This window comes from Theropithecus gelada, chromosome 7b (genome assembly GCF_003255815.1).
Source record: "Theropithecus gelada isolate Dixy chromosome 7b, Tgel_1.0, whole genome shotgun sequence".
NCBI classification, from domain to species: domain Eukaryota; kingdom Metazoa; phylum Chordata; class Mammalia; order Primates; family Cercopithecidae; genus Theropithecus; species Theropithecus gelada.
Window position 1 is genome coordinate 51,958,345 of NC_037675.1, and position 16,947 is coordinate 51,975,291.

The 16,947-nt window shown below is 38.8% G+C and overlaps 1 protein-coding gene across 2 annotated transcripts in view; it reads left to right on the plus strand.

Moving 5' to 3' along the window:
• Window positions 1–16,947, plus strand: part of ATL1 (atlastin GTPase 1) — a 99,673-nt gene that overhangs the window by 81,819 nt on the left and 907 nt on the right. Inside the window, exons 10-14 of one of the 2 annotated variants that reach the window (XM_025390994.1) lie at window positions 5,512–5,639; window positions 6,740–6,796; window positions 8,373–8,444; window positions 12,919–13,350; window positions 14,887–14,901. In XM_025390994.1, coding sequence (XP_025246779.1) covers window positions 5,512–5,639; window positions 6,740–6,796; window positions 8,373–8,444; window positions 12,919–13,350; window positions 14,887–14,901 — 704 coding nt within the window. The remainder of the gene's footprint in view (window positions 1–5,511; window positions 5,640–6,739; window positions 6,797–8,372; window positions 8,445–12,918; window positions 13,351–14,886; window positions 14,902–16,947) is intronic. The other variant, XM_025390995.1, reaches the window with a different exon arrangement.

A 16,947-nucleotide genomic window follows, 5' to 3' on the forward strand; every position in this document is an offset into this window, starting at 1 on the left:
TGAGAGAAATGCTCTTTAAAACTGCTCCTAAATAATTTAATTATAAATTATAAAAACTTCACTAAAAATGGAATCTTGTGTGGAAGAGGACCAGTTTCTTAAAAAAAAAAAACCACTAGAGTGTTTTTCAAATAGTGTATACTTATAGGATGTAATTATGTCTTTAATAGAGGACTGATTGTTACATGATTCCAAAGCAGCTGGACTTGTTAAACAAACAAACAAACAAGAGCGGGAGGGGAGGTAGGAGTCTGGGAAAATGGAAGTTAATCTTTCCCAAAAGATATCCATCAGGGCTGTAGACATATGCTTTGTAGTTAATATGACATAGTTCAAAGACATGACTTTTTAACTTGAAAGCATGGTGTGGAATATACCACTGAATTCAGACATTTGTTTAATTTACTGTGGCCTTTGTGCGTCGTGCCAGGAGTGAGACAGTGACATTACAAGCTTTTCAGCACAATTGTTGTCAGAGGGATTTAAAATTACTTTAAAGAAAGGACAATACTGGCAGATTTGAAAAGCGAATGAATTATTTTTGTCCTTGTACCCATGACATTGACTCTCAGATACCTTATATTTAACTTTAGTAGTTAGTACCATAAATACAATACCAAATTTCTCAATCATTCATCAGCATGGTGCTTATACACATTTTGTCTTACTTTTATACAACAGACTAGATAGCAGTAAGCATATGGTACATATGGATGACAGGCTTCTATAATTTCACTGTCACATTTATGAATTCCAACCCACTAGTGGATGCACAGATCTCAGTATTGTGCAATTACCTAATGGCTTTAATGTGTTTTGAATAAATTACATAAAGAAAGGCTTCTTACATAAAGAGAAAGCTTCTCTTTCTCCTCTGGAGTTGGGAGACATAAACAGGCAGAGGAGGGGTGCGCCTTCAACAACAGTCCTTTATTGGAACTAAAAATTACCGTGGCTTGTTCCATTACTGCAGTATACAGCTACAGATCTTGGAATAACTGATACTTTTTGCAATGAAAGAGCTCAGGGAGAGAGTTTAAGACAAATCATGCAAATGCAGAATCCTACTTATTATTTGTATTTTTTATTTTTAGAGACAGGGTCTCACTCTGTGGCCCAGGCTGGAGTGCAGTGGTGCAATCCTAGCTCACTGCAACCTTGAACTCCTGGCCTCCAGCCATCGTTTTGCCTCAGCCTCCCAAGTAGCTAGGACTAAAGGCACACACCACCATGTGCAGCTAATTTTTTTAAAAAAATTTTTTGTAGAGATGAGGTCTTGCTGTGCTTCCAGGGCTGGTCTCAAACTTCTGGGTTCAATCAATCCTCCTATCTTGACCTCCCAAAGTATTGGGATTACAGGCGTGAGCCATTGCACCCAGCCACTTATTTTATTTTAGAGACAGGGTCTCACTCTGTCTCTCAGGCTGGAGTGCAGTGGTGCGATCATAACTCACTGCAGCCTTGAACTATTGAGCTCACGCAATCCTCCTGCTTCAGCCTCCCAAATAGGACTACAGGAGTGTGCCAGCATGCCCGGTCATTTATTTATTTATTTATTTTGCAGAGATGGGGGTTTCACTATGTTGCCCAGGCCGGTCTTGAACTCCTGGCCTCAAGTGATGAATTACAGGAGCCACCATGCTTGGCCAGAATCCCACTTTTTAAGACATTTGTTCTCCATCAAATTTTATTCACTTCTATGCATATATTGACCTACACAATTGGTTTACAGCTAACTATAAGTTATGAGTTTACCAAAGTGGCTCACCCAGGAAAAAGAGAAGTGAAAGGTAGCTTCAATTTCCATAAAAGTTCTGTTTTAATGAGACTTTTGTATCTTACAAGACTGCTGCTATAAGCCCTCTTGTGGGCAGAAAGGTTGTACTTTGCCTCTGTGTTTCTTTGGGCAGTTTTGAAAGTCTGCTATCTACATTATTTTTCTGTCCCACCCTGAATCTTACAGTTTGGTGTGATTTCTATCCAGGGTGTCTTGTCAGCTGACCATGATGTTTTCCAGAGGGCTGGCATCTCAGTGGTTGCCTCTGGTGAAGAAAAGTCTCTGAATAAACAATTATGCAAAAGTTGTTCTTTGATAATAGTTTCTCATATACTCTTTCACACACAGAAATAACTTTTAGCTCATTATCAATAGTAATCATTGTTATAATAACTATTTGTTCATGGTTGCTCAAAGTATTGCAATTATTATTATTTTACCTATGTCTAGTGTTATTAAAAACTGATAATACTATGATTAAATTTAACTACTATTAATTTAAGAGCTTCCCAAAAGGAAATGAAGAAGATTAAAGGCACTTAATCACATTCATTTATGCAACATTCAACCAGCTCTTATTGGGTGCTTACTGAATACCTACCCTAGCATTGCAAATACAATTTTTTAAATAACAAGGAGTTATCCTTTTTTTTTTTTTTTTTGAGGTTGCTCTGCATTATAGTACCATATGTAGAATGGGCAGATAGCCACATGATAAGATGTGGAGCTGCTTCCTTAGCAGCTGCGGTTAGACTTGAGAATGCATAGTCAAATGCGTGTTTCGAATCACTTATCAGAATCAGGAAATCCCGAGAAAATATCTTCCTTTGTTAATTTATACAGCAATACTATGCTAGTGCATCTGCCCTGTGGAGTTCTTACAAAGCATGCATCATATTCTCAACTATTGTGGCAGATAACCACCACTTTGACCAAGCCACTAAAGTCCTTGGAAGATTTTACCATTGTGGAAGAAATAACCAAAGAAACTTACTGAACAGAATTCTGAATCAGCTATTCATATATATTAATTGAACACTTGCAATGCCAAAGCTTATTAATACACCTCTGCAAATCAATTTGAACTGGTTTGCAGATTTTCTGGGTCATCTATTTACGGTGTTCAACTAACATTAGCAAGAGCTCACTACCTATGTATGTTATGAATATATTGTTCTTATTTTCTGAATCCAAAATTGGAATATGTAGCATTGGTTCCAGTGAGAACAAAGATGGCTACTGCCATCTTCAGACACATTTTTTAATCCAAATGTATGGTTAGATGCTGGTTACTTTAATGATAATTAATTACCACACTTGCTGGTGCATTAACACACAGTCATATCTTATTCCATTCCAATTGTATAAGGAATGTTTGGGGACAGAAATTTATATACATGTTTTGAAAGTGATTTTAAAGTGGTTTTATAAGAAGAAAACTTTGTTTTATTCAGAAACTCAAGAATTGGTACATTCTAGATGTATAGTGATACTCTACTAAAGATGAAAAAACATAAGATCATATAGCAAAAAAGAAACCTATTAGTATCAGTGAATACAGATACATGGCAGGCAATAAAACAAAACAGGAATGTGGTAACATAAATACAAATATCAGTATTGTATTCCAGTGAATACTGGTAACTAAAAAGCAAACCGCAATAATAAATCTATATATAGTATAAAGCAAAATTATCAGTGAAGATTGGTACAATGCAAACAACAAAGTAAGTTTGAATAAACTCCACTACAAGTACCCATAAATCATGGTCACTAGAATTTCAAAGTGGCACAAAACATGAAACAAAATAACTTTGAAAGATATCCAGCATCATGCTTGTGTGTGTCATAAAAGAAGTAAAGAAAACAAATTCTAACATAAAATAGTATTTCAGTGTAGCCCCAATGTTATAACTGGGGTTATAACAACAGGAAAAATGCAAACACATTCTTAAGGTTTGAATCTTTAAGGCCTTCAAAATCACCAGCCCCAAAGCCTGAAAACTCAGTAACTCTACTAAAATTTAGATTTTTTTAAATTACAGGCAGTTACTGAATTTACTTAGGAACCAAGCAAGTCACTGGACAGATCATGCTTTTTTACATAGTATGTGTATTTTCCCATATATATATAATATGTGTGTGTGTATGTGTATATATATATGTATGTATGTATGTATTTTTTTTTTTCTTTTTTTGGAGACAGGGTCTTGCTCTGTCACACAGGCTGGAGTGTGGTGGCACAATCTCAGCTCACTACAACCTCCATCTCCGGGTTCAAGTGATTCTCCTGCCTCAGCCTCCAGAGTAGCTGGGACTATAGGCATGTGCCCCCATGCCTGGCTAAGTTTTTTTTTGTTTGTTTTTTGTTTTGTATTTTTAGTAGAGGTGGGGTTTCACCATGTTAGCCGGGATGGTCTCGATCTCCTGACCTCATGATCCACCTGCCTCAGCCTTCCAAAGTGCTGGGATTATAGGCGCGAGCCACTGCACCCAGCCATGTACAGCTAATTTTTATATTTTAATAGAGACAGGATTTCACCACGTTGGCCAGGCTGGTCTTGAACTCCTGACCTCAAATGATCCACCTGCCTCGGCCTCCCAAAGTGCTGGGATTACAGGCGGGAGCCACTCCACCCGGCCCCAATTTTTCCATATATTTGAAATAACAACTTAAGAAATTATCCCTGTGTTCAGAAGACTTCTCTGGTGATGATTTTCTATATTACTTTGCTAAGTCTGTAATGTTAAGCTTTAACCTACTGCTACAGCTTGGGTTATGTGTAATCAATTATATCAAACATGACAGCTACATAATGCATACTACCTCTCATCTGCTTAAGTGGCCTTTTCTTGCTGTTTTATTTTGTGTTGCTGAGTTCCACCACTAGAGGTAGCATCATTATCACTATCTTTTTGAACTCTGCAGTCCAGTTACCACAGCTTACCCAGTTTTGTACAATTCTTAGAAGATGGGCTCGCTATGCATGGAGCAATTTTTGGATGCATTTTCTGGAGGGAATGCATTATAATAAGCCAGTAAAAATCTGGTCTCTTCCCAATTTATGAGCCTATGTATCTAAAACCATAAATAAGACTTAAAACACCAACTGATTGTGGCTGGGCGTGGTGGCTCATGCCTGTAATCCCAGCACTTTGGGAGGCCGAGGCGGGTGGATCATGAGGTCAAGAGATCAAGACCATCATAGCCAACATGGTGAAACCCCACCTCTACTAAAAATACAAAAATTAGCTGGGCATAGTGGTGTGCACCTGTAGTCCCAGCTACTCAGGAGGCTAAGGCAGGAGAATCGCTTGAACCCAGGAGGTGGAGGTTGCAGTGAGCCAAGATGGCACCACTGCACTCCAGCCTGGGCGACAGAGCAAGATTCCATTTCAAAAACAAAACAAAACAAAAAAAAACCTTCAACTGGTTATATGAATGGGCTACATACAAAGCATACATGTAAAACCAAGCAAGCTAACTTATAATATCAAGAAAGCTAATTTATAGGTGGAAGACAAGATACATATGAAACGGGAGTGGAAATTTGGGCAAGGAGAATCATTCACTGTGAGAAGAGCAGGTTTTAGGAGTTGCTTAAGTGATAGGGAAGTGCATGATGGCATTATCACTGGGGAGGAAATGGGGGAGATCAAAGGATGTTTTATTCTGTGGCATGGAAGACTGGGAAGGATTCCAAAAATAATAATGGATTTGCTTTTATTTGTAGAAATAGATGATGAATTCATCAAAAACTTGAAAATACTGATTCCTTGGCTACTTAGTCCTGAGAGCCTAGATATTAAAGAGATCAATGGGAATAAAATCACCTGCCGGGGTCTGGTGGAGTACTTCAAGGTATCACTCTGATTTCTAGAGCCTTTGTGAGTACTTAGATTTGACATATATTGGATCGCAATTCCTATAAACAAAAATTATGGACCCTATAATATGAGAGCAAAGGTCGGAGGAATCTATAAAAAGGATTTTTAAAATCCCTTTAAAAAGCTTTTTCAAATCCTTTCAGAAAGCTTACTTTCTGAAATTATTCTTTTGAGGAAACCACATAAAGGTAACTTTACTGTCCCCTTTTATACTGAGGGAACTGTATTTTGAAATATGAATGTAAGAGCTGGAAAAGTCTTTTGGGGGAATGGGGTGTTTCCCAGGGCCCATGATCTATTCTGAATTTTACCTTCATAATTCTGAAGATTTTCCCCAAGGGGATACCTTCCTACTGAAGAAAATAGTTCCGCATTTCTTACTCTCTGCACCAAGAGCCAATATGAAGTGGAATTATTTTAAATTTGCATTTACCTGTTTGCCTTAGATAGCACTGAATACTTTTTACCAACCCATATATATCCTGGAGAATTTCAGTTAGCAACCCAATTGTGGACTGACACTCCAAGGACTAAAATATCAATTTTTAAAATTCATGCTTTGTCATTTAATATGCTGTCATATAAGTTCTGTAGGATTTATTTACCTTCATGATTGTCAGCAATAAATGTCATGTTATTTATCTAAAATATGAATTTTTACTGCGTGTAACACTGTGGAGGTGCTTACAATTTGGTAGGAGATTCAGAACCCTCACAAGGGTCTGTTCCATAAAGCTTATGACATCAGCAGGGTACAGATTCCTGTGGGTAACTGAAAAAGGGCAGTTACTCCCGGCAGAGGGGTCTAAGAACATTTTAAAGGGAGTGGCATTGAGTTGAGCCTTTAAGAAGGGCCAGATTGGCAGACAGAGATGTTTGAAAAAGGCATTTCGGGAAAGGGAAACAACATGAACTAAGAAAAAAGGGAATTTAAGTATGAGAAAGATAAAATAGTTATAAGTTCCTGAAAATATTTTTGAAATGTCAAGAGCTTAGAATGCAATTTCATAGAATTAGAGGAAATATTGAATGGAATTGCTTGAACGTGAATCTTTTTCTTTTTTTTTTTTTTAGGCTTATATAAAGATCTATCAAGGTGAAGAATTACCACATCCCAAATCCATGTTACAGGTATTTATTAATGAGGAGGCATGTTTTAAGACACGTGACTAAGGCTAAGATTTCTGGCTGTCGGAAATTACCAGATAATAATATTAGACAGAATGATTTATTGGAAGATTATTTGCCTAATAACTTTACCTATTTATGTTTTCATCTAAACATTTTTCACATAAACGTATTGCAGCCTCACTTGTGTTGAGACACACACACTTTATACCAAAGGGTTTTCATTCTCTTCGCACTAAATTTGTTTAGAAAACAGTCTTATATTATGATTTAGATTCATACATGTAACACACAGTAGAAAAGCAGGTCCAAGTTTTAAACAACTGTTTCTCCACAAACTTTTTTTTTTTTTTTAGACGGAGTCTCGCTCTCTCCCCCAGGCTGGAGTGCAGTGGCGCGATCTCGGCTCATTGCAAGCTCCGCCTCCCGGGTTCACGCCATTCTCCTGCCTCAGCCTCCCGAGTAGCTGGGACTACAGGTGCCCACCACCATGCCTGGCTAATTTTTTTGTATTTTTAGTAGAGACAGGGTTTCACCGTATTAGCCGGGATGGTCTGGATCTCCTGACCTCGTGATCCGCCTGCCTTGGCCTCCCAAAGTGCTGGGGTTACAGGCGTGAGCCACCGTGCCCGGCCTCCACAAACATTTTTGTTTTAAAAGGAGCCAGGCACGGTGGCATGTGCCTGTAGGCTCAGCTAGTCAGGAGGCTGAGGCAGGGGGATCACTTGAGTCCAGGAGTTTGAGTCCAGCCTGGGCAACATAGTGAGACCTCACGTATAAAAAATAAGTCAATATATTTTGGCTGGGAGTGGTGGCTTATGCCTGCAATCCCAGCACTTTGGGAGGCCGAGGTGGGCAGATCACGAGGTCAACAGATCGAGACCAGCCTTGCCAACATGGTGAAACCCCGTCTCTACTAAAAATACAAAAATTAGCTGGGCGTGGTGGCGCGAGCCTGTAGTCCCAGCTACTCTGGAGCCTGAGGCAGCAGAACTGCTTGAGCCCGGGAGGTGGAGGTTGCAGTGAGCCGAGATCATGCCACTGCACTCCAGCCTGGGCAACAGAGCAAGGCTCAGTCTCAAAAAAAATAAGAATAAAAAAAATAAATTTTAAAAAGGGAGAAACTAGTTTCCTTATATATTTTTAAAATGTGAGTTCTTAATAGTTCCTTTTTGTTATCAGTGATACACTCTTCTATCAGCAGCAGTCCTTAGACATATTTGTGTATATTAGTATTTATAAAATGTACTGTGTATTATTCCCCATGAGTTTGGGTTTATAGATATTTTTACTTCCCAGCATTTAATGACAGGTTAAAAAATATTTTTTGAGAGGAAAACTCTTCCAAATGAAAATTCATTTTAGAACTATTGTGTATTGAGTAAAAATCTGTTTATGCATTTTTGAAACTTTTTTACTAATTTTTAAAATGTAGAAATATTGTAACCGTTTTAAATTACGTTGAGGACTTTGGTTTCTTGCACATTTCTTGCACATGATGCTCTGAAATGTGAACTGCCTGTGGAAGTTTAATCAATATGAACTGCATTTTACATCATATTTTGTACTTTGTCCAAAGGCCACAGCAGAAGCTAACAATTTAGCAGCCGTGGCAACTGCCAAGGACACATACAACAAAAAAATGGAAGAGGTAAGAATTAAATATTTTAAATGCTGTCTTAAACCAGTATTCTTCATGCAACTCATTCTCTTTTTTCTTCCATGTTACACTGTACACACATGCAATGTGGTGGCTTTGACTTTTTCCTCAGCCTGTATCATGTGTCTATTTATTATATTCCTGAAAAAAATTTTAAAACATTACGTGTGCAATTTTAAAGGCATTTTAAATGAATTGTCTCTCTCTGTAATATATTCCTATTCACATATTTGGGGGTGTGTCAGATCTTTCCACTATATATAAAATCTAGTAGCTAAAATAGCATGTGGTACCCTCACGACTATGCCTCCTTATATTCCACAATTTTGGTATTTCTCTTAAAGATGAAACCTTTTAGGAAAAAAAAAAAAACCTTAAGGGCCAATATTTCTATTTATTACATTTCCTCATTTTAACACTCCAAATTAGGATGGATCTGATAATTATTGTGTATATGTACTACTGTGATAGATATTTTCTCTTGAAAATGTTATGAAATTAGGTTGGGTGTGGTGGCTCACGCCTGTAATCCCAACACTTTGGGAGGCCGAGGCACATGGATTGCCTGAGGTCAGGAGTTTGAGACCAGTCTGGCCAACATGGTGAAACCGTCTCTACTAAAAATACAAAAAAAATTAGCCAGGCATGGTGGCGTGTGCCTGTAATCCCAGCTACTTGGGAGGTTGAGGCAGGGTAATTGCTTGAACAAGGGAAGTGGAGGTTGCAGTGAGCCAAGATCGTGCCACTACACTCCAGCCTGGGCAACAGAGCAAGACTCTGTCTCAAAAAACGTTATGATTTAAAATTGCATCCAAAATTGAAGTCTTAGAATCAATGAAAATGTAGTATATGGAGTGGCATTGTTTATGACATAAGGACAATCAGAATGAAAGAATTCTCTATAATAGTTAAATCTCAAATACAGGTATACCTCATTTTATTGAGCTTCACTTTCTTGCACTTTTTACAAATTGGATGTTGCCGGCACTCCTATGTGGAACAAGTCTGTTGACACCCTTTCTCCGACAGCATGTGCATGTCTGTCACATTTTGGTAATTCTCACAATTTTTCAAACTTTTTCATGATTATTATATCTGTTACGGCGACCTGTGATCAGCGATTGCTGATGTTACTATTGTAATTGTAATTGTTTCGGAGTGCCATTAACTGTGCTGTTATAAGATGCTGAACTTAATCGATAAATGTGTTTTCTGACTGCTCCATCAACCAGCAGTTCCTCCATCCCTCCCTCTCTGCAGTCCTCTTTTACCTGAAGCACAATAATATTGAAATTAGGCCAATTAATAACCCTACAATGGCCTCTAAGTGTTGAAGTTCAAAGAGACACATCTCTCACTTTAAATCAAAAGCTAGAAATGACTAAGCTTAGTGAAGAAAGCATATGAAAAGCTGACATAGGCCAAAAGCTAGGCCTTTGCACCAAATAGTTAGCCAGGCTGTGGATGCAAAGGAGAAGTTCTTAAAGGAAATTAAAAATGCTACTCCAGGCTGGGCACAGTGACTTATACCTGTTATCCCAGCAATTTGGGAGGGTTTTACACCTGTAATCCCAGCACTTTGGGAGGCTGAGACAGGTGGATTACTTGAGGTCAGGAGTTTGAGACCAGCCTGGCCAACATGGTGAAACCCTGTCTCTACTGAAAATACAAAAATCAGCCAGGCATAGTGGCACACGCCCGTAGTCCCAGTTACTCGGGAGGCTGAGGCAGGAGAATCGCTTGAACCCAGGAGGCAGAGGTTGCAGTGAGCCAAGATCATGCCACTGTACTGCAGCCTGGGTGACTGAGTGAGACTCTGTCTTAAAAAAAAAAAAGCTACTCCAGTGAACACACAGATTATAAAAAAGTGAAACAGCTTTTTTGCTGACACAGAGAAAGCTTTAGTTTGGATAGAAAATCAAACCAGCCACAACATGCCCTTAAGCCAAAGCCTAATCCAGAGCAAGGCCCCTAACTCTGTTCAATTCTATGAATGCTGAAAGAGTTGGTAAAGATGCAGAATAAAGTTGGAAGCTAGCAGAGGTTTTTGGTTCATGAGATTTAAGAAGCCATCTCCGTAACATAAAGTGCAAGGTGAAGTAGCAAATCTTCATGTAGAAGCTACAGCAAGTTATCCAGAAGATCTACCTGAAATCATTGATGACGGTGGCCACACCAAACAGATTTTCAATGTAGATGAAATAGTCTTCTATTGGAAGATGCCATCCAGGACTTTCCCAGCTAGAGAGGAGAAGTCAATGCCTGGCTGCAAAGCTTGGAAGAACAGGCTGACTTTCTTGTAGCTAGTGACTTTAAGTTGAACGCAGTGTTCATTTACCATTCCCCAAATTCTAGGGCACTTAAGAATCATGCTAAATCTACTCTTGCTTGTGCTCTATTAATGGAACAACAAAGCCTACATAACAGTACAGCTGTTTACACCATGGATTACTGAATATTTTAAGCCCACTATTGAGACCTACTAAGAAAAAGATTCCTTTCAAAATATTACTGCTCATTGGCATGAACTTATTCACCAAAGAGCGCTGATGGAGATGTATTTAAGGAAATTGAGGTTTTCAATGCCTGCTAACACAATATCCATTCTGCAGCCCAGGGATCAAGGAGTAATTTTGATTTTCAAATGTTAATAAGAAATACATTTTGTAAGGCTATAGCTGTCATAGATAGTGATTCTTTTGATAGATCTGGGCTTTGTACATTGAAAACCTTCCAGGAAAGATTCACCATTCTAGATGCCATGAAGAGAATCTGTGGTTTATAGGAGGCAAAAGTATCAGCATCAACAAGAATGTGGAAAAAGTTGATACCAACTCTTCTGGATGACTTTGAGGGGGGGTTCAAGACTTCAGTGGAGGAAGGAAGTGCAGGTGTGGTGGAAACAGCAAGAGAACTTAAAAGTGGAGCCTGAAGATGTGACTCAATTGTGTAATCTCATTTAACGGATAAGGAGTTGCTTCCTATGGATAAGCAAAGACAGTGGTTTCTGGAGATGGAATCTACTCCTAGTGAAGATGCTGTGAACAGTGTTGAAATGACAACAAAGGGTTTAGAATATTTTTTATTGATACACAATAGATGTACATATTTTTGGAAGACATATGATAAATTGATACATCCATATGTAAAGATCAAATCAGGGTAAGTGGGATATTTATCACCTTAAACATTTCTTTATGCTAGGAACATTTGAATTATTCTCTTCTGGCTATTTTGAATGTACAATATTGTTATTTACAGTCACCCTACTGAGCTATTGAACACTGTCTTACTTCTTCTAACTGTATATTTGTACCCGTTAATCAACCTCTCTTCATTCCCTTCCCCCTGCCTTTTCCAGGGCTTTAAAATATTAAATAAAGTTAGTTGATAAAGCATTGACAGGGTTTGAGAGGATTGACTCCAATTTTTAAAGAAGTTCTGCTGTGAGTAATATGCTGTCAAACAGCATTCCAGGCTACAGAGAAATCTTTCATGAAAGGAAGTCTATCAATATGGCAAACTTTACTGTTGTCGTATTTTAAGAAATTGCCACAGCCACCTCAACCTTCAGCAACACCACCCTGATCAGTCAGCAGCCATCGACATCCAGGCGAGAGCCTCCACCAGCAGATTGATGTGCTGAAGCCTCAGATGATCCTTAGCATTTTTTTGCAATAAAGTGTTTTAAATTATGTACATGGTTTTTAGACATGCTATTGCACACTTTAATAGACTGCTATATAATTATAAACATAACTTTTATATGCATCAGGAAATAAAAAAATCATGTGATTCACTTTATTACAGTGGTCTGGAACCAAACACGTATTATCTCTGAGGCATGGCTATAACCAAAGTGAATGAATGGTATGGTTAACTGAGATCACCCTTGTAACTTTTCAAAAACTTGAAAATGTGATTCAAGAACATTTAATATACTCCTACTTAGTTTCTGGAAGAAAATACTCAATGGGCTCCATTCAAACAAAAATCAGTAAAACTGCTAAAGAATGTATTTCGCAGTTTACTTTGAGAGCTTTATAGCATTGATCATTGTTTATTAAACTTCATTGGTTAAAATGACTTTGGTGAAGATTTCCTAGAATTTGGATATATGTAGTTTTCTTAGATTTGGATTCATTCTGTGAATGAACTCAATTTTGTACTTCATGTTGTGTCACACATGTCTTTTCATCTTGAAGGACTTGAAGTGATGAATATTGTTTTCCACGGCAAAAAGAGAAAAATGTAAAATGACTTTAAGCCACCTATAGAATACCAGTCCCATTTACAGTCATGCCTCATGGATAGAGGGTGGAAAGATGTGGGCTGAAAAAACATATATGCAGGCTCCTGATTATTCATGTATTCTAACAAACTCAACTAGCTAAGTGAAAAATTTTGATACAGTTGCCAGTTTTACTCTACATTGCATAAACGAATACTTCTCTGTCTGATACAGATTTGTGGTGGTGACAAACCATTTCTGGCCCCAAATGACTTGCAGAGCAAACACCTGCAACTTAAGGAAGAATCTGTGAAGCTATTCCGAGGGGTGAAGAAGATGGGTGGGGAAGAATTTAGCCGGCGTTACCTGCAGCAGTTGGAGAGTGAAATAGATGAACTTTACATCCAATATATCAAGCACAATGATAGCAAAAATATCTTCCATGCAGCTCGTACCCCAGCCACACTGTTTGTAGTCATCTTTATCACGTATGTGATTGCTGGTGTGACTGGATTCATCGGTTTGGACATCATAGCTAGCCTATGCAATATGATAATGGGACTGACCCTTATCACCCTGTGCACCTGGGCATATATCCGGTACTCTGGAGAATACCGAGAGCTAGGAGCTGTAATAGACCAGGTGGCTGCGGCTCTGTGGGACCAGGTAAGAACACTTTTAATTCACAACTAACTTCAGCACACATTTGAATGTCATCCGTGTGCCAGCCACTGCATTAGATGTTGGAAATAACACAGATCAACATGAATTGGGCCCCAGTCATCAAGAATGTTATGACCTGCCCAGATACGAACAACTAGCTATATAATACTGTGTAAAATGTGAAGTCCTATTTTCCAGTTAACATTTCAGCATTTAAAAAAAATACATCAATTTAGTAGTATATACATATTTTTTTCTTTTTCTGGGGGGTGGGGACAGTCTTGCTCTGTTGTCTAGGCTGGAGTGCAGTAGCATGATCTCAGCTCACTGCAACCTCCACCTCCCCAGCTCAAGCAATTCTTGTGCCTCAGCCTCTGGAGTAGATGGGACTACAGGTGCACACCACCATTCCCGGTTAGGTTTTTGTATTTTTTGTAGAAACGGGGTTTCACCATGTTGGCCAGCCTGGTCTCAAACTCCTGACCTCAAGCAATCTGCCCGTCTCAGCCTCCCGAAGTGTTTGGATTACAGGCGTGAGCCACCCAGCCTACTTTTTATTATTCTAAAAATGTTAAATCTATTATAAGTTGTAAGAGAAAACAGCTTTTATTTAGCTAATTATGACTTGCATTAACATTATCTCATATTCACAACCTATGATTTGATTAGCATTAGCTTTGTTAGGAGCTACATGAACCACTATCGTAAGTTGTCATCTCATTCTCTTTAGTTAAAAACTTCTGAAAGCAATATCAGATTACTTCCGATTGTCTCTGTACCTGTAGGCAGCAGGTAATAGCTACAGTTCTTCCAGCATTAAGAACATACTTATGGCTGGGTGCGGTGGCTCATGCCTGTAATCTCAGCACTTTGGGAGGCCAAGTTGGGTGGATCACCTGAGGTCGGGAGTTCAAGACCAGCCTGGCCAACATGGAGAAACCCCGTCTCTACTAAAAATACAAAACTAGCCAGTCATAGTGGCGCATGCCTGTAATCCCAGCTACTAGGGAGGCTGAGGCAGGAGAATCGCTTGAACCCAGGAGGCGGAGGTTGTGTTGAGCCAAGATCTTGCCATAGCACTCTAGCCTGGGCAAGAGGGAAACTCTGTCTCAAAAAAACAAAACAAAACAAAACATACTTATATATACTTTATAACATAATTGTAACATGCCCTTTGAAGGATCTAGCTGAGATAAACGAATGGGACATGGGAAGCACAATGGGAAATGAATTAAAAACTGGATCCTCTGAGCCACTGTCTCAAATAGTGTCTCAACTGTAAGATTTAAGAGGGGTTACTTGAGGTCAATGTCAAAACCCTCCTAGATATGTTATGCTAAAACCTATGAGGAATACAGAATTGAGTTCTTCAAAGATTCTGATAAAATATGTAATCTAAACTGAAAAATCTGCAGGAGTATCTCTTCTGTTCTTAAATGCTCACAAATTAATACTGTAAGCAAAGCTGAATATTATAATGCTGTTAATAAAGCAGGATATATACTTTTCTTTTTTCTTTTTAATCTGCCTTTGCCGCAGGGAAGTACAAATGAGGTAAGTTAAATTTTTTAAAATTCAGAGTTATATATTTCTAAACATTATGATATTCTTATTTTATAAACTGACCAGCCATTAAAGGATGTCTTTGTGTAGATTAGAACAATCTTTGGTGACTTCTAACATTTAAATTTGTAATTGTGAATTTTTATTTTTATTTTTATTTTTTTTTTTGAGACGGAGTCTCGCTCTGCCGCCCAGGCTGGAGTGCAGTGGCCGGATCTCAGCTCACTGCAAGCTCCGCCTCCCGGGTTCCCGCCATTCTCCTGTCTCAGCCTCCCGAGTAGCTGGGACTACAGGCGCCGCCACCTCGCCCGGCTAATTTTTTGTATTTTTTAGTAGAGACAGGGTTTCACCGTGTTAGCCAGGATGGTCTCGATCTCCTGACCTGGTGATCCGCCCGCCTCGGCCTCCCACAGTGCTGGGATTACAGGCGTGAGCCACCGCGCCCGGCCGGCTGTAATTGTGAATTTTTAACATGGTCTTAAAATATTTAACTTATTCTAGACATCATGTATGATTTGATCTACACACACACAAAACTGAATATCATGAGTATTTGTTCCATGAATGTGTAGACAATTTCAAAATTCTTAAGCTCTGAAAAGGTGGACTCTGCTCTACTGCAGAGTAAAGCAAGCAGTTATGAAACTTGAGGAAATGTAACTACTGGAGGGTATTTAAATGTAGCTACAACCTTTAGAAGTTGTTTTTAACTTTAGCTTTTGACTGACAGTAATACATACCACTTTAAGCAGGGCCCAGGCCAGTATGTATGCTAACTCTTGGCAGACCTCAGGCCTGACCTGTACAGTAAGTGTTCATTTCTCCTATTGCACATGTGCAGCAACACTACATATCTCAGAAAAGACTCTAGGCATCCAGGAAGGAATCAGCTGTTACACTAAGAAAAAGTATCACTCTGGAATCATTTAAGTCATTATCTTCAGGAAGCAAAGCTGATCTTGAATAACTAGAGATAATTCTTTCCTCAGTTTCTACTGTGGCATATAACTGGATTATGTCCTCGAATCAAATACCCCTTAATATTTACAAGTCAATAAGAAGTTATTTCATGCAAAATTCAGTAAGCAAGCTCATTAAAAAAGCAAAAGCAGATTTCAACTTTGGAAATCAAAGCTTAAGAAAAAAATAAGTTAGAGAATTAGAATTGAATTGAATGCCTTAGAATCAGAATATAATGGAAGACAATACTATGCTGCACAAATATACATTCATAGATCTGAAGATGGTACCATTCAGACTTAATGCCGTAAGAAAATCAAGGCCAGGCGCAGTGGCTCACGCCTGTAATTCCAGCACTTGGGGAGACTGAGGTGGGCAGATCACTTTAGGTCAGGAGTTCGAGACCAGCCTAGCCAACATGGTGAAGCCTCATCTCTACTAAAAATACAAAAAATTAGCCAGGTGTGGTGGCGGGCACCTGTAGTCCCAGCCACTAGGGAGGCCGAGGCAAGAGAATAGCTTGAACCTGGGAGGCAGAGATTGCAGTGAGGCAAGATCGCACCATTGCACTCCAGCCTGAGCGACAAGAGAGAGACTCCAACTCAAAAAGAAAACAAGAAAATCAAAAGAAAGTAGGTATACAGACTCACAAATGATAAAAATTAATGGAATTTCCTGGGAACATATTACTATTTAAAGGATCTCAAGCTTTTATGCAGCTTTTAAAAATATTCAAAGACTCTTTACAAACTCCAGAACTAAATCAGACAAGTCATTTGTAACTGACTGTCAAGTATGTGAAAGTCAGAGCAGGGGATGAACTCTTAGACACTAGCTGAGGGAGCCAGGAAACAAAGATATTTATGAACACTTACATAAAGCAATATACAATACACAGAAATTCCTATGATTCAAACATCATTAAAAGCCCACAGAGAACAATAAGAGGTAGTTTTAAATGAGGAAAGCTTGCTGAGGTAATGTTTTTGAATAGGGTTTGTAAGATATTAGCTAAGTCATGGAAACAAGGCAAGAGCATGTAAAGTGAAGGATCCTACTGTGCTGGGGGAAGGACAC